Raw genomic sequence first — 24,115 nt, forward strand, 5'->3', positions numbered from 1 at the left:
ACCAAAGACTGTCTTCAGATCAGATTGTAGAAATCAAAACCCCTGTCCTGATTTGAGTGGTGTGCTACTTTTGTTTTTAACCGTTTCAGGTGATCATAATCTCCAATGGTCTCTCCATCCCAATAAACATTCTAAGATCACATTTAAATGCCATGCAAGCATTTTTCAGCACATGAACAAGGAGAGGCTTCTAGTTCCAACGTATGCCTGCTCTCTCCACTTGAAGAAGCACAGTCTGAAAGATGAAAGTATCAGCTACACTAAGCTGAAGCCCAGTAGCAAGTTGCAAGTAGAGTAGGCCACCTGAATCAGTGGGGATTTGGTGAGTCACCTATGGGAGTTCCATTGATTCAATGGGCCAACCCTAGTTACAACTCACTATTGGATTTCAGCCACAGTGTCTGCCCACGTCTTGGGGATCTGTCCACAGTGTAGAGAGATACCCAAAGCAGCAGCCTTCCACCTCTTCAGACCCTTCTCTTTCACAGCCTAGAGATGGAGTTCCAACAATCTCCTTTACTTAAGTTTTTCAATTTAACCTCTTTTTTTTCCTTGAAAGCTTGATCATATTTTAGTGAATAAGGAAAATCAATGTCATCTCATATTTTACCAGCATCTCATTCACATCCAGGTTCCATGCCTTACCACTGGGGTGCACAACTGGTGGCCAATTTCTGCCCCACCCAGGACCCACTGGGACCTCCCTAATCTTGAAAATAAGCAAAATATACTGTTTTTTTTAAAAAAGAAATTAGATGTTAACTCTTTCCATCTTTGATCCTAGGAATGCAGGATGTGTGCATGAGAAAGGCCCTCTTCCCTGTTCTATTCCAACACCATTACTTTTAGAAACCACCAGGAACTAAAAGTGTCCCCTTTTTGCAGTTGTTTTTCAATGAAAGCAATCTGAGGGCTGCTCTGGGGGAGGCACACTTTGCCTACATAATGATGTAACAGTACAGTTCAGATCTGGTGAATTTCATAAAAAAACAGTGTTATATGGCAACAAAAATCAATGATCCTTACTCAGAAGTGAGTTCCACTTTAACCAGTGGGATTTTCTCCCACATACAAGAGGATGGAATTTGGCCACCTCTGCAACTACAACTTTCTTGGGGGAAAGTGAATTTTCAAGGTGTATTAGTACAGATGTGTGTAAAAGAAATAGACAGAGAAACAGAAAATAAAGTGCTGTGTTAGTCTGTGCAAGCATATCCGGCAAAATTCAAAGGAAAAAAACAACACCAAAAACAACCCCCCCAAAAAAAGACAAAAGACAAAAACATGCAGTACCTTAAAGATGATTATATTTTAATGTGAGCTTCCGTGGATCACTTCCACCTCTTTGGGTATATGGAATAAAATGAATTCAAACAGCTAACTGTTCACAAAAGTGATCTATTCTGATATACACTCACAGATACCCTAGTGACAATTTCTGAGTGTTGGCAATATGGAAACCATTGTGCAACTGTTAGCTGTCTAAGTCATAATTTACCATTTGTACAAGTCGGCCCACACATATGTATTGTAATTGGTATAAGTCACCTTACTAGGGTCTTAAGAAATCCTGTAGAATTAGAATCTCTCCTTCTGTCTGCAAGGATGACAGATTCATCAAAGAGAAATCTTTCAATGAAGAACTGGCAACTTTAGAAAGTGAATAGAAAGCCACTCTAAAAGCAATTGGAAGAAATAACTCACCAAAATCAGATCATATACTAATAGAGACATTTCAAGAGACTGAAACTATCAGAATCCTAACCAGAACATGTCTACAAATACAGAAAACAAAAAAGAGCCCTATAGACAGAAAATGTTTAATAGGCATTATAATTAGGGAAGTATGTACCCTGATTTTTTTTTTATTAATTTTTGGCTGATGACAGGGCAGAACAAGACACTACAATCACTCCAAGGCAGGCTGACCATCCCAAGAGATCACAGATATTTGCTCTGGCAATTTTATAGTTTAAGAAATAGCATAAGAAAGAAGCATCATAGAAGAAGATTGTGGCAGCTGATGAAGCCCCACAACTCTCCTGGGCAGTCCAGCAACTGATACCTTGGAGAGAGGACTCTGAGTGAGGTCAACAGAGTCTGTACATGCCCCTGAAATTGTCTAGAGAGCCATTCTGAATTTAGGCAGAATCCTCCAAAGAGCATAAAGGGCAACTGGACTACTGCCCCCTGGAAGCATTGCAGCAGGAAGCAAAGACCTGCAAAAAAGACCTCAGCCTTTCCCCAGGTGAGTGAAAGGAAGGTCACTGCAGGTAAACATCTGTGGGATGGAACTCAAATTCTGCTTGGGAAATTCTTTGAGAATTATGGCATTTGGAGTATCCAAAGAAAGAAAGACTGGCGTAGCCTATCTTTCCCCAAAACGTCCTCCTCTACTTCTTTTCTTCTTTATTTCTCCTTGTTGCTGTACCGCAAAGCAGTGTTCAGTTGCTGTTTTAGATTGTTGGCAGAAGTAAAAATGGAGTATTTCTCAATTCAAACCATTTGGTTCATGTTAGAACTTTGGTGCCTTTTGTCATCACTAGCAACAAAATCCTTTTGACATCTTGCTTGAGCATACTTTCTGGAGGCTAGATTACCAATTAGGAATCACCTAGAAAGTACATGCATCTCTGAATTTCCTGCCCGGCTTTCATTTTGAGTGGCCTGGCAGATTATTATTTTGCTGTTAACAAATATCACTTGGAAGGTGACACTCTCACTTATCTAAACAGTACAGGAATGTCTGAAATGTAATAATGTAGGCTCAAATCATCAATTCAACAAAACATCAGAAGAAGACTGAAACTTTGAAGGGCAGCTATGAAGGATTTTTAAAAGATTTTTAAGTTGAAGAATGTGCCACTGGAAACCAAGGCAAACATCATCCTCAAAATGGTACTCCTGATTACCGTGTACAGTACAGAGATGTGAATGGTGGATGATGAAGAAACTTGACAGAAATGAAAAATCAAATCATTCAAAAAGCAATGTTGCAGGAGAGTTTTATATACACCATGGACTGGTAGAAAAACAAATCATTGAGTTCTAGAGTAAATCAAGCTTGAACTTTTGCTGGAAACTAAAATGATTGAGGAGAAGCTATTGTATTTTGGATATAGTATGAAAAGAGAGGACTCACTGGGAAAGACAATAATGCTGGGAGAGGCTGAAGGCAGCAGGAAAAGAGGAAGACTGGACAATGGGACCGATTGACTCTTTAAAGGAAACAGTGGCCTTGAATTTGTAAGAACTGTTAGTGATATGACTCTTTGGAGATCATTAATTCATCTTGTTGTCACACGTTGGAGGTAACTTGACAGCACAACAACAAAATATTGCAGTAGGATTTTCCCTTCATGCCTGACAGTTGTGATGATGCTGTTAAGAATTATTAGCAATTGTTATGAAAAGCTTGTGAATCTAGCAATTTCCATGCAATAGTTCTGTCCCTGCCCTCTGGACAATCTAATCCTACATAAGTCTAGCAGGGAAATGATCTTCTTTAGATACCACTCATAACATCCTCCTCTTTTCCTTACTGTAATGAATGACCATCTGCAATATGTCTTCATATTGGTGCTAATATGGAATTTTCTACCTTGTTCCAATCTAGCTGTGTGGGTTTTTTTTTTTTTAATGGTGGCATTTTTCCAGAAGGGTGTGACATATTGATTCTCCTTAAATTGCTGAATTACCTGGTAGGGATTTTTATTTTTATTTTTTTATCTGCTGATAACAGGTTTTGTTTAGTTTGTTTTGATGAATATGATTTAAACATTTGTTTGCACTTTTGTATAGACCCTTTTAACTGTGTGCATAACTGTTAAAAAGCTTTACTTTGGGGTTAGTTGGGAAGACAAGCTAACTGATGCATCTAAAAGACAATATTTAAAGAATATTTTAAAGCATTTCAATGTTACATTCAAAACATGTATTTCTTAAGATTAATGCATCCTTTCCATTTAACACAAAAATGAATATATGAACACGAGACTTCTGACATGCTATTTCTGCAAAAACAGTTAACATACAGCTTCTGATGTTGGAATCATAGCAACTGGCATATAATGCCTTTAATGGGTTTGGATGAGAGGGACTTTGGGTTTGAATGTCAATCACACAGTAACAGCCAATTGGTCCCTCTCTGCCTCAGATTCCATTTCCCACCTTTCTTTCTAATAAGGTTCAGTCAGTGACAGGGTTATGCGTCAGCTAGCAATGTTAGTGGTCCACAGTTGTTCAAGACTGATAATTATGGAGTCAACAGTCAGAGTCTAAGTGAAGTGTTTATGAAACTAGTCAGTTAGTCAAAATAAGGAAGTTAACCAGTTAAGACCTCATATTTTGTAACAAGTAAATATGTTTTGGTTGTTTTGCTCTGAGCACAGAGTGTTGTCCTCTGAAGATGCCGGCCATAGAGACTGGCGAAACGTCAGGAAGAACAACCTTCAGAATATGGCCAAAGAACCCGAAAAACCCACAACAACCATTAGATCCTGGCTGTGAAAGCCTTCGCAAATATATTAAATATGTTTTCTTTGTTTTTCTGACATATATGCAGATTTGGGAGTAAAACAGAAATATTTTTGTCCTTTCTTAACACCAGAGTTTCTGACTGAATCTGTTGAGTATTGCCAGTTGAGGTAACAAATAATTAATGGTAAGGAGTGGTATATTTGAGGGAAACTTGTAATTACAGGTGTACCTTGGTTTACATCCTGCAGGACGTTACATAATGTGGAAATTTCATCAACCGAAATGCGGATTGCACAGGAACGGGGGTGGCACTAGAAACCTCCAAGTGCAATGCGTCCTGGGGAAATCCTTTCATACAGCGGGGGGGGGGGGGGAGAGGAAAAAACATAAACCGGGGCATTATTTTCTATGGATTTGAGTTCATAAACTGAAAATTACATAGACCGAGGCATTCATAAACCAAGGTACTGCTGTATAACAATATGCTCTGTAGGGCCCTGTCTGGATTTTTTTCCTCTACTGTGTAGTTAGAGGTTTTAAGCCAGTAATTTTCACACCTTACAATATCTGATACCTCCCTCTTATGTGGGAAGTGACAGTGTTTCAGTTACAAAGCAACAACAGTTATGCACATCCATCAAAAACAGAGGGGATAAAATGCCCATCTCAATTTTGAACTGAGCTTCTTTATCTCTGCTCGGGGGGGGGGGATTTTCTGCCTCTTTTGCCCATTTCTTGAAGAAGTCTAAAAATTAAAATCATATTTGTACCCCTGACATGGCCTGTGTGGTGTGTCACGTTAAGTAACATTTTGAGTAATTTCAGGGGATCAGTAGCTTTGCAAGCAACATTAGCTTTCCAGAAGCAATGATTTGACATGGAAAGTAGAGCTTAATAGCCATGCTATTTTACGAGGGCTCATCCCAGTATTAAAAATCTAAATCAGAGGCAGCCTAATGAAAGTCTGCCGAGCAAATTAGCCAGAGACAGTAAACATTTTGTGCAATCGGAGATAAAATCCCAAAATTAGGATTCTGTCGCTATTAGTTCAAAAAATGAATGAGGGCTAAAACATAGCAGTAATTTGAACAGATAAATGAGAATAAGGAGTGTGGAAAAACATCTGATCCAGAACCCACCTAGTCGTTCAGTTCCCAGGTGCCAAGCAGATAACTTTAGAAGACTGCAGGCCTTTCAAGAAGATGGAGTCCTCTCTCCATGTCCCCTCCCCATCCAGCTGATAGTCAAAGATATACTGCTTCTGTATATGGGGATTGGAGACCATCTACTGGTCAACAGACCTGTCCTCCACATTTACCCTTCGAAAAAGATGTCAAATGTGCTTACCATCACAACATCATCTAGGACAGCCATTTTCAAGTTTTTTTGGGGGGGCCACAGCCATATACACAATATGAAAGCAATATGGGCTGCATCGGGATTATATAATTCTCATAACGAACCTTATAAGGTAGTAGGCGTAGATTGGTTTTCAGTCGGTGGCTCCCTTCAAATGTGTCAGCCCCCCCACCCCGAGATCCATATGGCCCCTGTTGAGAATGGCTGATCCAGGAGCCAATTCCTTAAGTTGCTAAGACACTCTTTGGGCAAACGAAACAAGTCAACAAGAAAAATGGTCCTGTCACTAGTCCTGAATCTATTGTCAAGAGAAGATGGATTGGAATCTAACATCTACGCTTACTCAGAAAGTGTATGAAAAGAACTATGGAACAGAATCTCAGCCTACTTTTTCTGAGGAAAAAGTGGAGAGGGACTTCATACACAGGCACCTACCTACAACCTAGACATGGTGGCAAAGTCATACTAAAGTTTATCGGATTCTTAACACCTACAAGGGGAAGCAGGATTGCCCAGTAGCACTTTCTGGAAACTTACCATCGGAAAAGGACTGCAATCCTTGCAAAATGGTGTCATGGCCTAATATGGTGACCATGTTTTCTATTTTATGGAAACCAGTCCTCTCCTTCAGGAAATGCTCTAGTCCCTCCACATTCCATTGAAAGAAAAAGAAGAAGCCAGGATAAGAGCATCCAAAGGCAGATGAACAAGGACACAAGCCATATGGCTCAGTTTTCTCCAATATGGTGCATCGTATTTCATTTTAAAATACAAATGTGCTGCTTATATACTGCCCCATTGCATGTAAAGCACTCTCTGAGTGGTTTACAAGTTAATTATGCAGGCCACACACTCTTCCCTGCCTCCAGCGAGCCTTTACTGACCTCAGAAGGACGGAAGGCTAAGTGAACCTTGACTCAGCTACTCAGGACTGAACCCTGGGTCATGAGCCCAGTTTTGGCTACAGTACAGCAGTTTTCAATGAACGCACCACGAGGTTCAGCAGGTCATTCATTGTCCTTTTAATTTTGGGAGAGAGACCTTTATCATTTGAAGGATGTATTTGCCAACTAATGTCTGAAAACTCATTTTAAGGAACAAGTAGGAGAAGGCTATGTATTTTGTTTTACGGTATCGCAGATTGTACATTTCACGTCTTATGCATTGAAAATCCAAGCAACCTGAACTTTGCCAGCCTTTGAATTGTTGATCCTTTTCTCTGTAGACACTCTTGAAATCTTGCCTCTAAAATGTGTAACATCCTGATAGATGTCTCTTATGGAAGTACTGTGGCAGCCAAATTAGCATGAGAAAATTTCGTAGCCATTTTCACTGATGACTCTTGTGACCCGTTTCAGCAAACATTCAGAGAACACCGTCTTAAGATGGTCCATTGCTGGTACCTCGCAGTACTCAGAATGAATTGCTTTGATTAAAATTGCAGTTTTAGAAGAGGTAACCATGTTACTCTGTGCAAACATATCAGGCAGAAGCAAAATAAAATAAAATAAACATTTAACAGTACCAGACTACGAAAGAACTGAATATCAAGGCAGGTCATAAATAATTGCTGTTACAAAGCCAAAGACTGGAATTATCTCTGAACTATGCTTGTTGTCTCTCTTTGCAGGGGTCAAACATAATTCTTCTGCACAAAAAACTACCTGTCTTTTTGTACCTAGCGGCCCATCTGATAACTCTTTCAAATTGGAGGGGGGGGGCATATCAAACATGCACACTTGTATGCCAGCATCTAGCATCCATCCCTTATGAAAAAGCTCACATATCTACTCCACACTTTTAAGAACCATTTGTAGTCAATGCACTGTTTAAAATCTGGTCTCCCTTTATGGAACATGTAGATTTGAGCAAATGTTCTTACATTCCATATGTGACACATGTGGATATACGGAAAGATATTTTGAATTGGATTCAGTTTTAATCCTCTATGAAAACTCCTGTGATTGTTGTTGCTTATTAATGAATTTAAAAAAATGATTAGAACAATTCTTTCTAATTTTGTATGCTATAGTTAACTTCCTCTGGAAGTTTTCCAGCTGTGCTAGCCCATCCAAAATTTTATGCACATCTTTATGCTCTTCTGATTGACACAGTTCTTCCTTTTTAAACACGTAAAGGTCCTCATCCTACTTCTCAGTATCATCAAAGGCAGATGAACCAGGGAGATATTATGAAACTAAAAGCTGTTGGGATGTCAGGGCAGATGATGTACCCCCACCTCCCATGTACTCTTTTGTATCATCTCAGTTCTTCCCGGTGGTATTCTAGATTCAACCTACTCAGTCATTCGATAACACTGAAGAACAGGCGTGGCATCAGATCAAAACTGACCGCTGGATTGATCTTTATTTATTCTAATTAGACACTTCATTTATTCAATTTACATGTTACATTTGTATCCCACCTTTCCTCTAAGGCAGTGGTCCTCAACCTTGGGCCTCCAGATGTTCATGGACTTCAGCTCCCAGAAATCCTGGCCAACAGAGGTGGTGGTAAAGGCTTCTGGGAGTTGTAGTCCAAGAACATCTGGAGGCCCAAGGTTGGGGACCACTGCTCTAAGGAGCACAAATAGGCATAACGTGTCTTCCTCCCCATTTTTATCCTCACCATGACTCTGTGCAGTAGATCCAGGCAATGAGAGCTGCCATCTCCCATGAAGAGATATTTCGTGCCTTCCATCCAATCAGCAAAGGTCTGCTCTGTCAAGTTCATGAACCCAAGAGGAGCGGTGCTTCGGCATATGAGTGACTGGCTTTGTATCTCCAAGGATCTCACTCAGACCAGGCAGCCAAAAAGCTTCCGTTGAAGCAAGACAGATTGGCAGCAATAGGCCATGCAATATGAAGTCGGTTGCTCAATGAACCATCCAAGGTGTATTGAAAGTGAGCAAATTTATACACCAAAACCCAGTGCTATACCAGGTGAGAAATGCTCAGTGGCAACTCAAGAGAACATGTGAAGTCATTCCATTTTATCACACAATGGTTTTGTGTGATAAAATGCCCCCTGCCCTCTCTTTCAACCCATCAAGACAGGACTACTCACAGTAGTCCTTGAAAGCAAAATCAGACTCCTAAATGAAGCCTATATTTACTTCCCAATAGTTATTTATTATTTATTTGCTTTATTTATGGATCGCCTTTCTCCCCGTAAGGGGACTCAAAGCACTCACAGTATTAAAAATAGAATTAAAAATTCAGAGATACATATACAGTGGTGCCTCACAAGATGAATGCTTCGTGGGTTGAAAAACCCGCAAGATGATTGGTTTTTGCAATCGCTATGGTGCCTTGCAAGACGATTTCTTCTATGGCCATGCTTCGCAAGGCGTGTTGGTTTTTTTGAGACCGATGCCTCGCAAGACAAATAAAGATGATTTTTTTCACAAGACAGTGCTTCTCGCGGAACGAATTACATTCGTCTTGCGAGGCACCACTGTATATTAAAAAACTGAACTATAAAATTGATTAAAATACATTGAATTAAAAGAGCTAAACATTAAAAACTGTATTAACTAAAAAGGCGCTCAGAGATTCAGTTGTGATTGTTAAAAGCCCACCCGAAGAGATGGGTCTTCAGCTGTTGATGGAAGGATAAAGGAAGGGGGCCAACCTGAGCTCTCAAGGGACAGCATTTCATAACCCGGGAGCTGCCACAGAGAAGGCCCTCTCCTGTGTCCCCATCAACCATTCCTTTGCTGACAACCGGACCGAGAGGAGAACCTCCTCTGGTGATCTTACGTGCTGAGAAGAGTTATATGGGGAGAAACGGTCTTTCAGGGAGCCCGGATCCAAGCTGTTTATAACAAGACCAATCACAAAGCAAAACAAAAAGCTAATTTGCAAAATGAAGAGTGGGGCAAGCTGATCCTAAGACAATCAGATACCTCTGCTTCTAATGACATATCAACTGCATAGTCCGATTTGGGCCTCGTTCTAATCCTGTTCAGCTTATTCTCCTCATGCCTGGGCCACTGGCAATCATCCAGGACTGCCAACTTCCTTTGCCAACAATGGATGAGAAACTGGACGTGGACTGCACACGTTAGCACATACAAACGCATTTTTTAAAAATGAAGGGATTCTGCCAAGGAAGGTAGAAATTGAAGTAAATGAGATAAAACTTGAAAAAGACATTGTAATTTGTTTTTAAATGTTGCTGCAAAAGATGAGCTACGAAAAAACTCATTGGCCTTAAAAGCTTTCTCAATAAACTGCTTCCAATATCTACAGTATATATATATATATATATATATATATATATATATATTTTTTTTTTTATATATATATATATATATCTATGTATATATATATATATATATATCTCCCTTGTAACCTTGTCCTTTCCAGGCATACTCCGATGTTACTCCCAGTGAAACCAGGAGCATCTCCCCAGCCAACCATGCCCAAATCTCCTGCCTACTGGTTGTGAGGCTCAGAGGCCCCGAAGTTGCATTTTTAGATCATTGTGTGTCTGAAGACAATTGAGTTATTCTGGTGCTTTCCTTTCTCCTCAGTTGATCACCCATTTGCCTTGCATCCGTGCTTACTTCTCGCACTGATCAGAAAGACTGTCAGTACTAGGCTTATGGCATGTGGTATAAATAGAAACGAAGCTGTTTCCCGGAGTCCTGTAAAATTACCCTAAACTGCTGCATTCTGGAAACAGGAGAAAATAAATGAAAACAAAAGCACATTCAGCACATTGTGGATTCACTGGTGGGTTTGTGAAGTCTTAGGCTTGATATCATTAGGAAATAATTCCTTGGTTTCAAGAAAACCAAACTCAACCCACCAACAAACCAACTAGATCAGATTGCTATTGCATTGCCCTTTGAGCTGTGCTGTGTTCCCTAATCTATGTTCCCCAGGTGCACTCTACCCATGCTCGGCATTCCTCTTTTTTATATTCCTCCATTACAAACCACATGCTGAGCCCCCAGCACAGAACATAGGTCTTGGCTTCCTTACAAACTGCCAGTTCACACGAGGATTAAGAGGAGCTTGTGCTTTAATGTGGTTGCAGACTGCATTTTTTTATTTTTCTTGACCAAACAGTGGAAATCAGGGTTGTGTTTTGACTGTTTCTGGGTAAAGGAAAATGCCACAAAGTGCAGAGAAAACTGCATGTCAGTGTGGAGGGAATTAGCTTTCTATGTACCAAATAAATAAATAAATCTGTCTTGTTTCTCCTTTCATTTTTGTTTACTATCCTTTTTTTTCCCTTTCTTTTTGACACATTTCTGAACCGTTTGGAGAAGTTAAATCTCTCCGTGGATAATACTCTGCAAAATGGCTTCCCCGGTTCTACACGGTGCTAAAAAGGCAGAGAATTTCTCATGCAAAGATGGATCCAATTTCAATAATATTTAAGATGCTTTTCATAATGCTGATGGAGAAATAATGAAATTGACTGGACCAAAGGGCTATTTAACAAAGCATGGTGTTCCTACCATGGCTGACCAGTCACCTCTAAGAAGCCAATGAGAACATTGTACCATTCTGCTTGTCTCACTCTGGCAATTGGTATTAAGAGGTGTACGCACCAGATACTGATATTAGAGTTCATATGCAGTCATCCTAACTAGTCATTATCACTCACCCTCCTTCCTGAATGTGTTTTATTGATCTTTAAAACTGTCCAGGTTGGCAACCATCACTGCATCATACGGTAGCAAAATCTATAGTTCAGCTCCAATGAATGAAGATATGAAGATGCACTTGATCTGTTTTCAGGCTCTCGTCCTTCAACTTTTCACTCATGCTCTTGCTATGTAGCAATGAGCAAGTGTAATGTGTTGTTGTTGTTTTCCCCCAGACCATAAAATAGTTTGCTGGTCTTCGACTGATGGATTGATCGATTGATTTCACTGATTTGCAACCCCCAGGTTATTTGGGCAGCAAACAGATGAAAAAAAAAAGAGTTCAAAATCATAGAAAACCCACAGCACGTGAATCATTTCATGGCACAGCAGCAACAAAATAATAAAAGACAAACTAGAAAACAAAATAAATCTTCAAAACATATATTCAGAATGGCTGAGAATCACAAACCACCTTCATAGTAGGACGGTAACGTAACTAGGAAACGGATGCCAATTAAATGCCAAAATCCTGGGGCAACCGTATTCACCCGCTTTGAACAAGACAATAGTGTAGGTGCCAAAGGACCAAAAGGAGCCCATCTGAGAAGCGTATCCTATGAACAGGTGGAAGGGCTTGTCAAGAAGCTCATCTCTCTCATGGCCATTTCATTGCTCCTGCTGATGGAACAACCTCCATCAACATTACAAAGAGTGGTAAATTCTTCTGCTCCTTGTTACGGTCCTTTTTTTTTTCACCAGAGTGTCTCCCAAACAGAGGAGGTCTGCAAGAGCTGTGTTATGTCCTAAATACATCTGATTTGGGAAGCTAAACCAAGGTCAAGTCTGGTTAACACCTGGCTGAGATGCTGCCCGAGAATATGGGATACTGTCCTAGGGAGGGGATCTCAACTCTTGTTCAGGACAGTCCTAGGTTAGACCTTCAGCTTCTCTAGAAAGGGCCAGGAAAGACTCCTTCCTGAATCCTTGGTTAGTTGCTACCTGACAACACTGGGTCAGACAGATCAGACAACCTGCCACAGTCGTAAAGAAGCTGCTTCTAATCTGGTAAGAGGAAGTCTCATTGCCAACGCAGAAGCCAGCTCACAGGCTGTGTGTTTTTTTTGCTCACTTCAGGGGCACATTGAGAAAGGCTTAGTTAAAGGGGAAAGAAGTGATTTGGAAGATAACAGGGCTTTGACTAGGAAAGGCTGGGAGTCCTGTTCCTCAAAGAGGCTGCATCTGGTGCACACCAAACAACAAAGCCCACAAGTTGAAAGAGCCACCACCAACCCTTTCTCCACAGTGTGGGCAAAGCCCACACCAGGTCCTCTTTCTTTCCAATGGCTACCTTCCATTTCGGAGATGTTTTTGGAGGTGGTATCAAAGATGCAACGGCAAAACCCCCAAATACCAGTATGTGTTAGCGTCAAGCTCTTCTGGCTAGTAATTCAAGCCTGAAGGATTCTTTTTGGATAGGAGTAAACACAACCAAGACTGGGGTATTGTGGGAAAGGGATTGCGTCTCCTCTGGAGATCCCAGGGGGCAAACTGGAACAGCAAGAAGACCATAGTCTGTAGCACGGCCGGAGGTTCCCACCCCTTATGTAAGACATCTCTTTTAAACCCATCCTCCCCTTGCTGAGTTTATCATCCAGATGTCATACACCACAACTGACAGCATCTCTAGGGAACCAAAATAGCTCCAGGGCATCGGTGTGTAGAAGGCTAGGCTAACCTTCTGAAAAGTCAGTCCTTATCAGCAAAACAATTTTTACAGCAGACGGATGCTTTGCCATCCAGGGATCTCATATTCCTATAAAAGTTATATGTCATGGTGTCACAACAAGATAATCCCTCAGTCGGAAAGCTTTTAATCCCGCTGGCTTTATTCGTTTACCTGAGATGAACATTTGCTTCTTAAATGAAACCAAACCAGCCACCCTGAAGCCCCCCACACACCCCCATTTCTGGAAACCTGAAATCAAAATGAATTCAGGCATTAAAAGCAGAAAGACGTTAAACTAATCCATACCGTATGCTAAATAAATGAACGGATAAATGATCCTTCCCATAATTATTCTCTGCTGTCACAGAAACGGAGGATAAAACAGATGGAATAATTACTTCTGCCAAATCTATGTCTCGTAAACCCTCTGTGCAGGAGAAACAGAGAAGCAACAAGCGAATTCACTACACTATGAATCTGAATCACAGATAATATAGTTTCCAAAGGAAAAAAGGAAGCAGTAATAATAGCAGACAGGTGCTGAAAGCTAGATGAAGAAATAGTCTTTTTTAATGGCCAGATTGTCTAATTTATCCCTCGGACACTTGGGCTCAATACAAATTCAACCACAGACTCAGCAAGCGGCGTTGGATGTTATCACTGCCTTCCATGCTTCATTCATCATTTCAGAATAAACTTGATGTTATCAGGTGCAGACTATTTGAAAGGTGTGCTTCATATATACACAACCGATACATATAGGCACATGTTTGAGCATCTACTGCAGTCACATCCTGAAGCTTCAAAATCAGCACAATAGAGAAAAGAAGAGGGAGTCCCATGATCAAAGTACACTCAATGAAAGCAGCGATCCTATGCTCATGCACACAGATACCCATCTACCCCCAGGAGTGAGTCCCATCAAAGATAAGGGGGCTTGTTTCACAAGGAACACGCATAGGATTGCACTGTACGAAGCAATGCTGCTTGATTAGCCTCGTCCGTTGAGTGATTGATCCAACCTCTGCAGGGCTCAAAGGGCAGTGTTTTGTGGTTGTGAGCATTTAGGGAGACTGGGGGAAATTCTGAGAATTATTCAAGCGCATCAACGTGTTCTCCTTCCTCCCACCATCTATTTTTTTCTGCTCCCAGATGAAGTGTTTCAAGTCCACTTGAATCATATCCAACTCCGTGGAAAGAGAGACATGGCAATATTTATAGAAGGAGAAGGCACTTATCAGGAAATGGTAAAGCAAAGGCAAGACAGTTGAGTTTGGATGGAGAAGACCAGGATTCAAATCCCTTGCTTAGCAAGAATGGGGAGACCTAACTTTCTCTCTATCTGACCTACTCAACACGTTGTGACGATAAAATGGAATAACCTCATGCACACTTTCCAACGTTCCTTAGGGGACCAGAAAGACATCAATGAGATAATTCACTCTTCCCCATCTCCTGACATCATTTAGCTATCTTGGATTACAACTCCCAGCATTCCCAGGTGGCATGCTGGGAGTTGTAGGATGAGGGGACTCATCGTTCTACATTCTTGGAAAGCATCTGTTTGGGAACGATTCATCTGATCAAATCAGGGTGGGTTTGTATTCATGCATATTATGACTCCATAGAAATGATTTAGGGTCAAGCTGTGTATTACAGATAACACATTATTCGAAGAGGGTATCTCTCCAGTGTTGAAAGACTGTGATTGTCCTAGCAGGAGCTTCTCTCATCTCACATAGCTTGCAACTTTGTAATTAGTCTTACAACAGCTGAACATGAACTTTGCCTGCAAATCTGATTTCTCGCACGCAGAAGTCTGCCTGATTACAGGTGTAATAACAAGTTATCTATAATGTACAGGTTGGCCCTTCCTGTCATCGCCTGCATGTACTTTCTTAGAAGACTTTAATTTTGTAAGGTACCACCAACATCAATCAAAAAGCACCTTCTCTGTAGTGTTTTTTTTTTTCAAACAAGGCTGCTTCCTTGCCCCTGCCACCACCAGAGATGAACAATTCAAGATCTCAAACATCTGGACGCATAACCCCTCTTGGGTTAAACAGGATTACTAATGCATCTTTGCTAAGGTACAGCAAAACAGTCAAGTGAAAGGTTTGCTTCCACACACACACACACACAGAGTGATAATGCAGTCCTGCATTAGCCTGACCCTGTTCAGGTAGGAGATGAACCACCACCTAGAACAGGAAAGGTAGCGATGGCCCTGAAAATGTATGAGAGCTTACAACTCCCATCACCCTTGCTTGCAAAGCCAACGATGAGGGATTCTGGGGGCTACAGTCTGGATATAGCTACTCACTCTTGACCCACAGGTAAATAACCCTATGAAAATTGACACAAGAAGAACAATTAACCCAGAAGACATACCTGATTGATGGAGGTCACAGCATGCCTGGGGATGACCATCTCCATGACCAGTTGCAAGAGGGAGGTGACTAAGCCCGCCAGGATGGCCCAGGTGAGGGGCAGAGGGAGCATGCTGTAGGTGGCAAAGAGGGTGAAGAGCACGTAGCCAACACTGTCTCCAAGTAGCCCGCAACCCAGGCCAGCAGCCAAGATCTGGGTGGCCATGGCCACCCATGTGACCACCCCACTGTACTGCAGGTAGGTGTAAGAGGTCGTGTCCTTCCGGACCACCACTAAGGCACAGATGACCACCTCGATGCCCGTGAAGAAGCCCAGCAGGATGCCCTTCAGGGAGCCCATGGGGGCCGAGGCCAAAGAGAGGTGGAGCAACAGGAGGGTCAGCTTGGTGAGTATGTCCAGAATGTTGACCACCACCTCAGATTTGCGCCTCTGGCCCAGGAAGTAGCGTTGATAGAGACGCTCCAAGTCCCGGGACTTGAACGAATTGTGAAGCGTGGGGAAGATCACACCCCGGTAGGTGTAGCCCCAACTGAGGAAGAAGTCCGAGTTGCTGGGAGCGCAGTCCACGTGCAGGAAGCCCAGATCCCCACTGCTGCTGGTGCGCTCTGGGAAGACTTTGGTCCCCCCATTGTTGTGGCCCCCCAGGCTCTTGCCGGCCGAATGGCTCCGGGGACGATGGGAGTGGTTCGGGCAGCAGGGATCGTCCGAACCCAGCGCTTTGCCGCCGCTGTGCTCTTGGATGAACCGCTGCTCCGTGATGTGGCGCACGGCGGTCTGCCACAGCAGGCGCTGGGAACGCACACCGCCGCTCGGGGGCGTCTGGTTGATGGTGTACAACTCGTCACTGTCGCTCAAGCAGCGCACCTCGGACAGCTCCATGGCGTAGTCGGGGCAGGTGGGGAGAGGGTGTCACATTGAATGGCAGATGTGTCCTACCCACACCCACCAACTTCTTGGCTGGGGGGTGGGAATCAAGGCTCAGTCAGTTATTGCAGGAAAAAAGATGTGTCCCCCCCTCCATGCCTCCTTTGGCACTCAATGTCCGTTCCCATGAGTGGTTGGCTTGCTAAACTGCCTTTCCATCCTCCCCCACATATTAAAAGGGGATGAGGACTAAAGGGGGATTTTTTTTATGTTCATGTGTGTCAATGGTGTTGTTGAAGTTAAACACCATCAAAGCCACATGATCGGGGGTACCTGCGGCTTGGCATGGTGGAGTCCAGAAGGAGGAGAGCAAGCAGGCAGAAACCCTTCAGTCCAAAAGTGCGCATCTTCCCAAAGGTAGGTAGCTCGGTGGCACCCATCCATTTTTTTTTCCCAGAAAGGGGCACATGAACTAGCCCGGCTGGCCCTCCATGGCTGGCTCCATCAGCATCCACTACACTCTTCAGAGGAGGTTCTTCTCCTTTACGCTTTCCCTGAGCACCTTGTAATTCCAGAGGTCCGGGCCAGAAGAGAAAAAGGAGGTCTGAATTCAAAAGCTGTGTTCTTCAAGAGATGGATGCTCCCTTCCAGGAGAAAGAAGAAAGGTTGGTGGCCTTGGAAATCCCCCAAACTATCCTAGAGGAGGATTCAAAAATCTTTTCTTCAAGAGGTACTGATGATGATCGCTTCAACTACAGTCATCACGAAACTTCTTTAAAGCCGGAAGCAAACCAGGGCAGTTGCAGGAAAGGTACAAGAGGAGCGAGAGGGTTTCTCTCTCCCCCCCCCCGCCCCTAATTGATCTGTCCAGATGCGGCGGGGAGGGCTCGCCCTTGCTTGGCTATAATCCCCCGAAGAAGTCGCCCGTCAGCAGCAGCAGCAGCAGGAGCAGGCAGCCGCGCAGCCAGGAGGAAGAGCGGAGATTATTTGTGGTGGAGGCGGGAGGAAACACACACACAGAGAGGAGAGGACGGGCGACAGAAGCCCCCCCAACCGAGGCGCCTTGGCCGCCTCTGAAATTGACCAGCTCGCTGTGGTCCAGGCGGAAGGCGAGGCGTGAAATTGACAAGGTCAACCCCGCCAGAGACATCTCCGGCTCTCTCCGGCCGTCACTCAGGCTCTGCCCCGAGGGCGCAATTCCCCCCCCTCCACGAGCGATCCTACGAATGCCCAGAGGAACTCCAGCAGCCCGGCAGGAAGCAGCCGAGAGTTTTCCTCTTCTTTCTCCCCATCGAGGCTTTGCAGCGATCCATGGCCGGCCGGGAGAGGGAACGAGGGAGGTCGGGGGGGGGGGGGGAAAGGCGACTAGGATCGCGACCAAGTCTCGGCTCCCTCGGCTTCGCCCGCAGAAGGAGAGCAGGAGGCGGTGGAGGCGGAGGCGCGGGCTGAGCGGCTGGACATCTCGGGCGCCCCCCCCCCCCGCCGCGCGGATCGCCTTAGACGGCGGCGAGGAGGCTGCCCGTCGCGACCGCGCTTCCCACGCCGCGCAGGAAGGCGCCTCTCCCGCCGCTCCCTCCCCCGGGAGACGACGACGACGAGGACGAGACCGCCGCCGACTCTCGTGGGAGCCTTCCGCCGCGCCGATCCGCCCCTTCTTCCTCTTCCAGGGGGGCGCTTTAAAAGACGGCCGCCCCCTCCCCAGAAAGAGGAGCCTTCCTTCCCCCTCCCCCCCCCCGATCGCCCTTCGGAGCGCAAGAGTTTTGGGGCAACTGGAAAGTGAGAAGATTCCTCCTCCTCCTCCTCCTCGCCCCCCACAACCGCTCCGATCTCCCTCCTCCAAGGGCCGTCTGCTCCTCGGTCGCTCCCTCACTCCTTTCCCCCTTCGCCCTCCTCTGCCTCGCGGGGCTAGCAAGCGGGCATTTCCCTCGCCCGGGGGGGGGGAAGAGTCAATCGGTCCGCTCCACTGGAGCCGCGGTGTCCGGTGGCCCTGGCAAAAGCGGCGGCGAGGAGGAGGTGGAGGAGGAGGAAGAGGAGGGCAAGGCGAGCGCCCGAGCGATGGGTCCGCGCTCCCCCTCCCTCCCCGAAGCGCAAGGCGCGCTGCTCTGCCTGACGCCGCGACGGAGCTGCTGCTGCTTCTGCGAAAGGCAGCCGCCAGCTCGGTCAGCTGATGGGCCAGTGACGTCAGGCTCGGCTGCTCCCGCTCTTTCCCCCCCCCCTTGGCGCCCACTTAAAGAAAAACCTAGCGCCCCCCCCCCCCACACTCTCCGCGCGCCCGCCCGCGCGCGCCCTCCCCACCAGGCGCGGCGAAGCTGTGGATCTCTGTCTAATGGCTTGTGCGCCCGGGGATCCCCTTTGGAGACCATCCCACCCACTCACCCGCAGAGAGAGAGAGAGAGAGAGACCAGTGCTTATGACTAACCCTGCTTGCCCGCTTGGGGGGGGGGGGGGGAGGACTTGCCCTCTGAGTGAAGGATGGCACGCAGTCCCGGTGGGGACTGGATCTCCCAGGTTCAGGTCTGCACTCAGCCTTGAAAGTGAGCTGGACCCACCTCGAAGGGTTGGTGTGAGAATCAAATGGGGAGGAGGGGGAGAGCCACCTAGCTCAGTGGTCCCCAACCTTGGGCCTCCAGATGTTCTTGGACTTCAACTCCCAGAAATCCTGGCCAGCAGAGGTGGTGGTGAAGGCTTCTGGGAGTTGTAGTCCAAGAACATCTGGAGGCCCAAGGTTGGGGACCACTGACCTAGCTGGTCTCTGAGCTCAAAGGCAGAAAGGCGGGATAGGATAATGGAGCTAAGAAATAAATCAGAGCCATTACAGTACTAGGTTGTGGATAGAGAACAGAAGAGTTCTGGCCATGGAAATTTATTAAGGGCTCATTCAGATTGCCATTTGTCAACCACGACTTTATTGTTCCCAACCAAAGGCCTTTACAATACAGTGGACCCTCGACTTACAGAATTAATCTCTATTGGAACGGTGGCTGCAGGTCGAAAAGTCTGTAGGTCGAGTCTCCATTGACCTACAATGCATTGAAAACCGATTAATCCCGTAACCAGCCGTTTTTGTTCCATTTTTGTTCCATTTTGGCTTTTTTCTGGTCTGTAGGTCGATTCTCCGGCTGCAGGTCAAATCTAAATTTTGTGGCCAGAGAAGTCTGTAACTCAAAAAGTCTGTAAGTCAAGCCGTCTGTAAGTCGAGGGTCCACTGTATGTGATATGAAGGGGGCAAATCCATTTTAAAAACAGGTGATTATAACAGCTCATCGAGATTCTTAGCACCGGTTCATCCTATTGACAAATTGAACAATTCCCCTGCTCCTCTGTGGAAGGGCAGGGGAAATGAAGTTATTATCTTTGCCTGTGCTGGATCACTGCTGTTGTGCTGAAACACTTAGACTAAATTTAAAAAAAAAAAAACAATCTGCCCTTTGGACATGAGAATTGCACCAAAAGCCATAACTCTCCTCCCGCTGACCTCAAGTGACCCTATTTAGACCACACCTGCACTGAAAGGGCTATAAGTTGGAAGCCAATTGTCAGCACATAACTTACAGAGTAAACAAATGAAGTGGTAACTCACAAGGTGGGGCACCCGATGCCGTGTAATGGATAGAGTAACGGACTAGGACTTAGGTGATGCAAGTTCAATTCCCCAGCTTTGCTATGTGAACTCACTGGGAAATGGAACTTCTTAATGGAATGGAATAGTACCACTCCTTGAAAAGGCTATTAGGAGCACTGTAAGATTTGGCTACACGTAGCAAACAAACACCTCACAAGACACTACATTAGTTTCGGGATTTCTGCTGAAAAGTGCTTCCCAAACATAGGCAAGCAAACACATTCCAGACTTCAGAATGTCAGCTGTACAATTTGTAGAAACAAAGGAGGTATTATTAAAGATGGGGAAAGGTCATTTTTGTTTACCTCTCATTGTCAAAATAGAGCAGAGAGGGAGAAGGTTTCTATCCTGTTTCATAGCGCTAGAACCGGTATCGTGGAACTGAAGGTTATCTAGTGATTAGGAAATTCGGGGGGGGGGGGGGAAGAAACACACACACACACACACAGAGACAGACAGACAGACAGACAGACAGACACACACACACACACACACACACACACACACACACACACGACATTTCCTACCGTGGTGTACAGTAATGACCACCAGCTTTAAAAGACTTCAAAAAGATCTTAGATTTATTCATCGAAGGTGATGCCTATACATGATATCCAGAATAAGAAGCAAAACGTCTCTGTTATGAGTCAGTGAACAGCAATAGCAAGAGACAGGCGCTCCTTTTTGTTCTCCAAGAAGCATCAGGTTGGCCACTGTGGAAAACGGGTGATGGACGAGATCAGAGAGGCATTGGCAGTGATCAATAGGATAGGAGGAGCAGCAGTGGCAACTACTGTGAACTCACTTTGGTTCTCGTAGCGCTAAAACCCCGCAATGCGCTCAGAGTCCCCTGTTCTTTAATTGTATCTACATTGATCTGGAATAGCTCAGTGGGTTGGCTGTGGAGGCCAGGCGGGGAGCTCAGATCCCCACTCTGCTTCTTGGGAGAGAGGACGGCTACAGCCACCCATTTGTGGAGAGGGAAAGGGGGAGAGGGAGCATCTCCCGGACTAGCGGGACTTGAGCAATCAACTTTTTCTGACTTTGAATGCTCAGCCATGCGCTTCCAAAATAAGCACAGGAAGGACATGAACACACGTAAAGTTTCCTGACATGATGTGCTCAGGCGTGATGGTGGATCACACTGTAAGGTACATAGCCTCCGGCATTTACAAGATACATGTTTTCTTTTTTAAAGATTGTTGTATGCAGGGGGAGAGAAAAGTGTTGTTGCAGCACAGGCCATTCCTTCATCCTTTCGACAAATGGCTTCAAGCCTCAGAAGCTTCTGTATTCCTCTATAAACATCTGCTGGGGATGGGAAGGTGCGACTTTGCTCATGTCCTGCTTATGAGCTTCCCAGAGGCTTCTAGCTGGTTACAGTGGAGTTAGAAAACTGCACTGGATCTGCCCTTTGGTCTGATCAAGGATGGCTCAATTTTTTTTGTCAGATAGGCCGCTTGTTAAATTCAGATCTTCACAAGTCATTCAATTCCATTGTGGAACAAGGATCGATCAGGGAATCTCTGAGCACAACAGGTGCCCGTCGCATCGGCTGTTGAATCTAAAGTTACAAGCAGTACCATTTTGTTTGGAAGTCCACCTTGCCCCGATAGGCTGCTCTTGAGTTCTAGAGCCAAGCTGCGCATTTATTTAATTCACTTATTCACTTAAAATATTTTTAGCCTACCTTTCTCCTTAAAAAGGACCCGAGGTGCCTTACAACAATTAAAAGACAGTATGTAAGTTGGTAACAACTAGTATACAATGCTAAAAGGATCAATAAATGGAATTTTTTTAAAAAAGCAGCACCAAAATGCATTCAATGCACTAAGGTACAACATCATTTTAAAAACCCTGCTTGTCACCCATTCACTCAGGGAGAGTTTACCTGAACAGCAAGGTTTCTGCCTGGTTGTGAAAGGACAGTAAAGATGGGGCCAGTCTGGCCTCCTGTGGGAGGGAGTTCCAAAGTCTGCATTGCACGAAGTCTCCATGTTAGAGCTCTCTTTTTGTTGTTCTTGCTATTGTTATGTTTTGCTAAAGTAATTTGGAAGGATGAATTGTTTGCATTATAGTTGCATTATAGAGGGAGGGAGGGAGGGAGGGAGGGAGGGAGGGAGGGAGGAATGGGTGGGTGGGTGGGTGGGTGGATGGATGGATGGATGGATGGGCGCTTTACACAGGGAACGGGCCATGACACATTACAACCCTCTATTTATTTATTTATTTATTTATTTATTTATTTATTTATTTATTTATTTATTTATTTATTTATTTATTTAGTTAGTTAGTTAGTTAGTTAGTTAGTTAGTTAGTTAGTTAGTTAGTTAGTTAGTTAGTTAGTTAGTTAGTTAGTTAGTTAGTTAGTTAGTTAGTTAGTTAGTTATATCCCACCCATCTGATCTCACGACCACTCTAGGCGGCTTACAAGTACATACATAAAATGACATATAAATATAACACAAAATAGATTGTCAGTGTTCCAGGTCTTTGGATGAGTAGCAACGCCTTTTCAGAGCCAGTTAGGAAAATGAAAACCAATCAGCCTTATTTCCAGTTAAACTCAACGATAGGGACTTGAGTCACAGAACAGGCTGTCAGGTCGGACTTAAGCACCCACCGTTGACTCAACTTGGGTTCCCCCCACCAACAACGTGGACTGAACTCACCACTCAGAACCCACCCACCCCTCCCTTTTTCTGAGGGAAAAAAACTTATTTTCAAAAAGGGCTTGAACTCGGGACCAACGACTCAGACTCGGACTTGGGACTTGGGACTTGGGACCAAAGACTTGCCAACATTCCTGGTCAATATCTCAAAATTCTGCCAGAATTCTTAGCCTGCTTCTGCTCCATATTGTCACAGCCCAGATGTTCGATGATAAGTGCATAGGTTTTTATTTTTTCTAATGTACAATAGCCATACTTGTTAGAGAGCTGTAGAATCCATAGTCTAAAAAGGTTAAATTTTCCGAACTCTGAACATCTTTGGGATGAAGTTCCAACCCAAGTAACTACACTGAGGAAAATCTACATTGAGATCTGAATGCTTTTTATTATTGGAATAAAACTCTCCCTCCCCCTTTGGATACTCCATGCCATTTCTCCTCCTGTCCATTTTCAGTTTGTCTTTTCCAACTGACACTCAATATTCCCCAGTTCTTGAATATATGAAGTCTTCAGTGGCCTGTTCTCTTAGTGTTTGTGGAGATTCTTAACACTTTGATTATTTTTAATGGTGTTTCCACAACCATTAGGTTCCCCTAAGCATGCTAGACCTCCTTGTTTGTCAGTGGGCCTATTTTGGCTCCATTTGTGCTAGCTGTCACCACGTGAATTCACGGTATGTTAAAAGCAAAGAGAATAGCAAGGGGCCATTATTCCTATCTAAACTGACTGAGTCAGCTAAAATTAAGTGCCACAGTTTCTTCTGCAGGCTTTCAGATGGGGAAGAGCTGGTTCCTGAACCACAGAGAATATTAGACACACATAATAATGGTGTCTCTAATACTCAAGTTACAGGAAGCCAGATTTAGGCTATCAGGAAAAACCTTCTTAACTGTTAGAGCAGTATGGTAATGGAATCAATTACCTTTGGAGGTGATGCGTTCTCCAGTGCTGGAGGCATGCAAAAGAAAATAGACAACCATCTGTCAAATCTGCTTTGATTCCTGCATTGAGCAGGAGGTTGGATTCAATGGCCTTATAAGCCCCTTCCAACTCAATTATTCTATGATTCTATGTACTACACGGAGAACTTCTCTCAAAATGTCTTGTTCTACTTTTTGTCCTTTGGGACTGGAGGATAGAAAAGGACAAAGTCTTTCAGTGTTATTTGCTTGACTGAGTCCTGAGGGAAATCTGCAGGTCAGTTTTAAAGGGGAAATGCAGAATGGTTCTTTTCATGTTATCATTTTACTACTGGATACAGTTATTTCAGTCCATGTGATTCCTGATGAATCATAATGATTTTCTGTTTAGTAGCAGCAACAGATGATTAAAAAAAAGTCTAATTCTTCCATTACAGGAATGGCACCATTTTTGTGCCTTCATTACCTCGTTCGTTC

The 24,115-nt window shown here is 44.3% G+C and overlaps 1 protein-coding gene across 2 annotated transcripts in view; it reads right to left on the reverse strand.

Moving 5' to 3' along the window:
- ADCY8 (adenylate cyclase 8) overlaps positions 1–16,570 on the reverse strand; it is a 154,202-nt gene extending 137,632 nt beyond the window's left edge. For both annotated transcript variants that reach the window (XM_072999345.2, XM_072999344.2), the window contains exon 1: positions 15,561–16,570. In XM_072999345.2, coding sequence (XP_072855446.2) covers positions 15,561–16,439 — 879 coding nt within the window. In that variant the 5' untranslated portion in view covers positions 16,440–16,570. The remainder of the gene's footprint in view (positions 1–15,560) is intronic.
- Between the last annotated feature and the right edge of the window lie 7,545 nt (positions 16,571–24,115).

The sequence above is a fragment of the Pogona vitticeps genome, chromosome 4 (genome assembly GCF_051106095.1).
Source record: "Pogona vitticeps strain Pit_001003342236 chromosome 4, PviZW2.1, whole genome shotgun sequence".
Taxonomy (NCBI): Eukaryota; Metazoa; Chordata; class Lepidosauria; order Squamata; family Agamidae; genus Pogona; species Pogona vitticeps.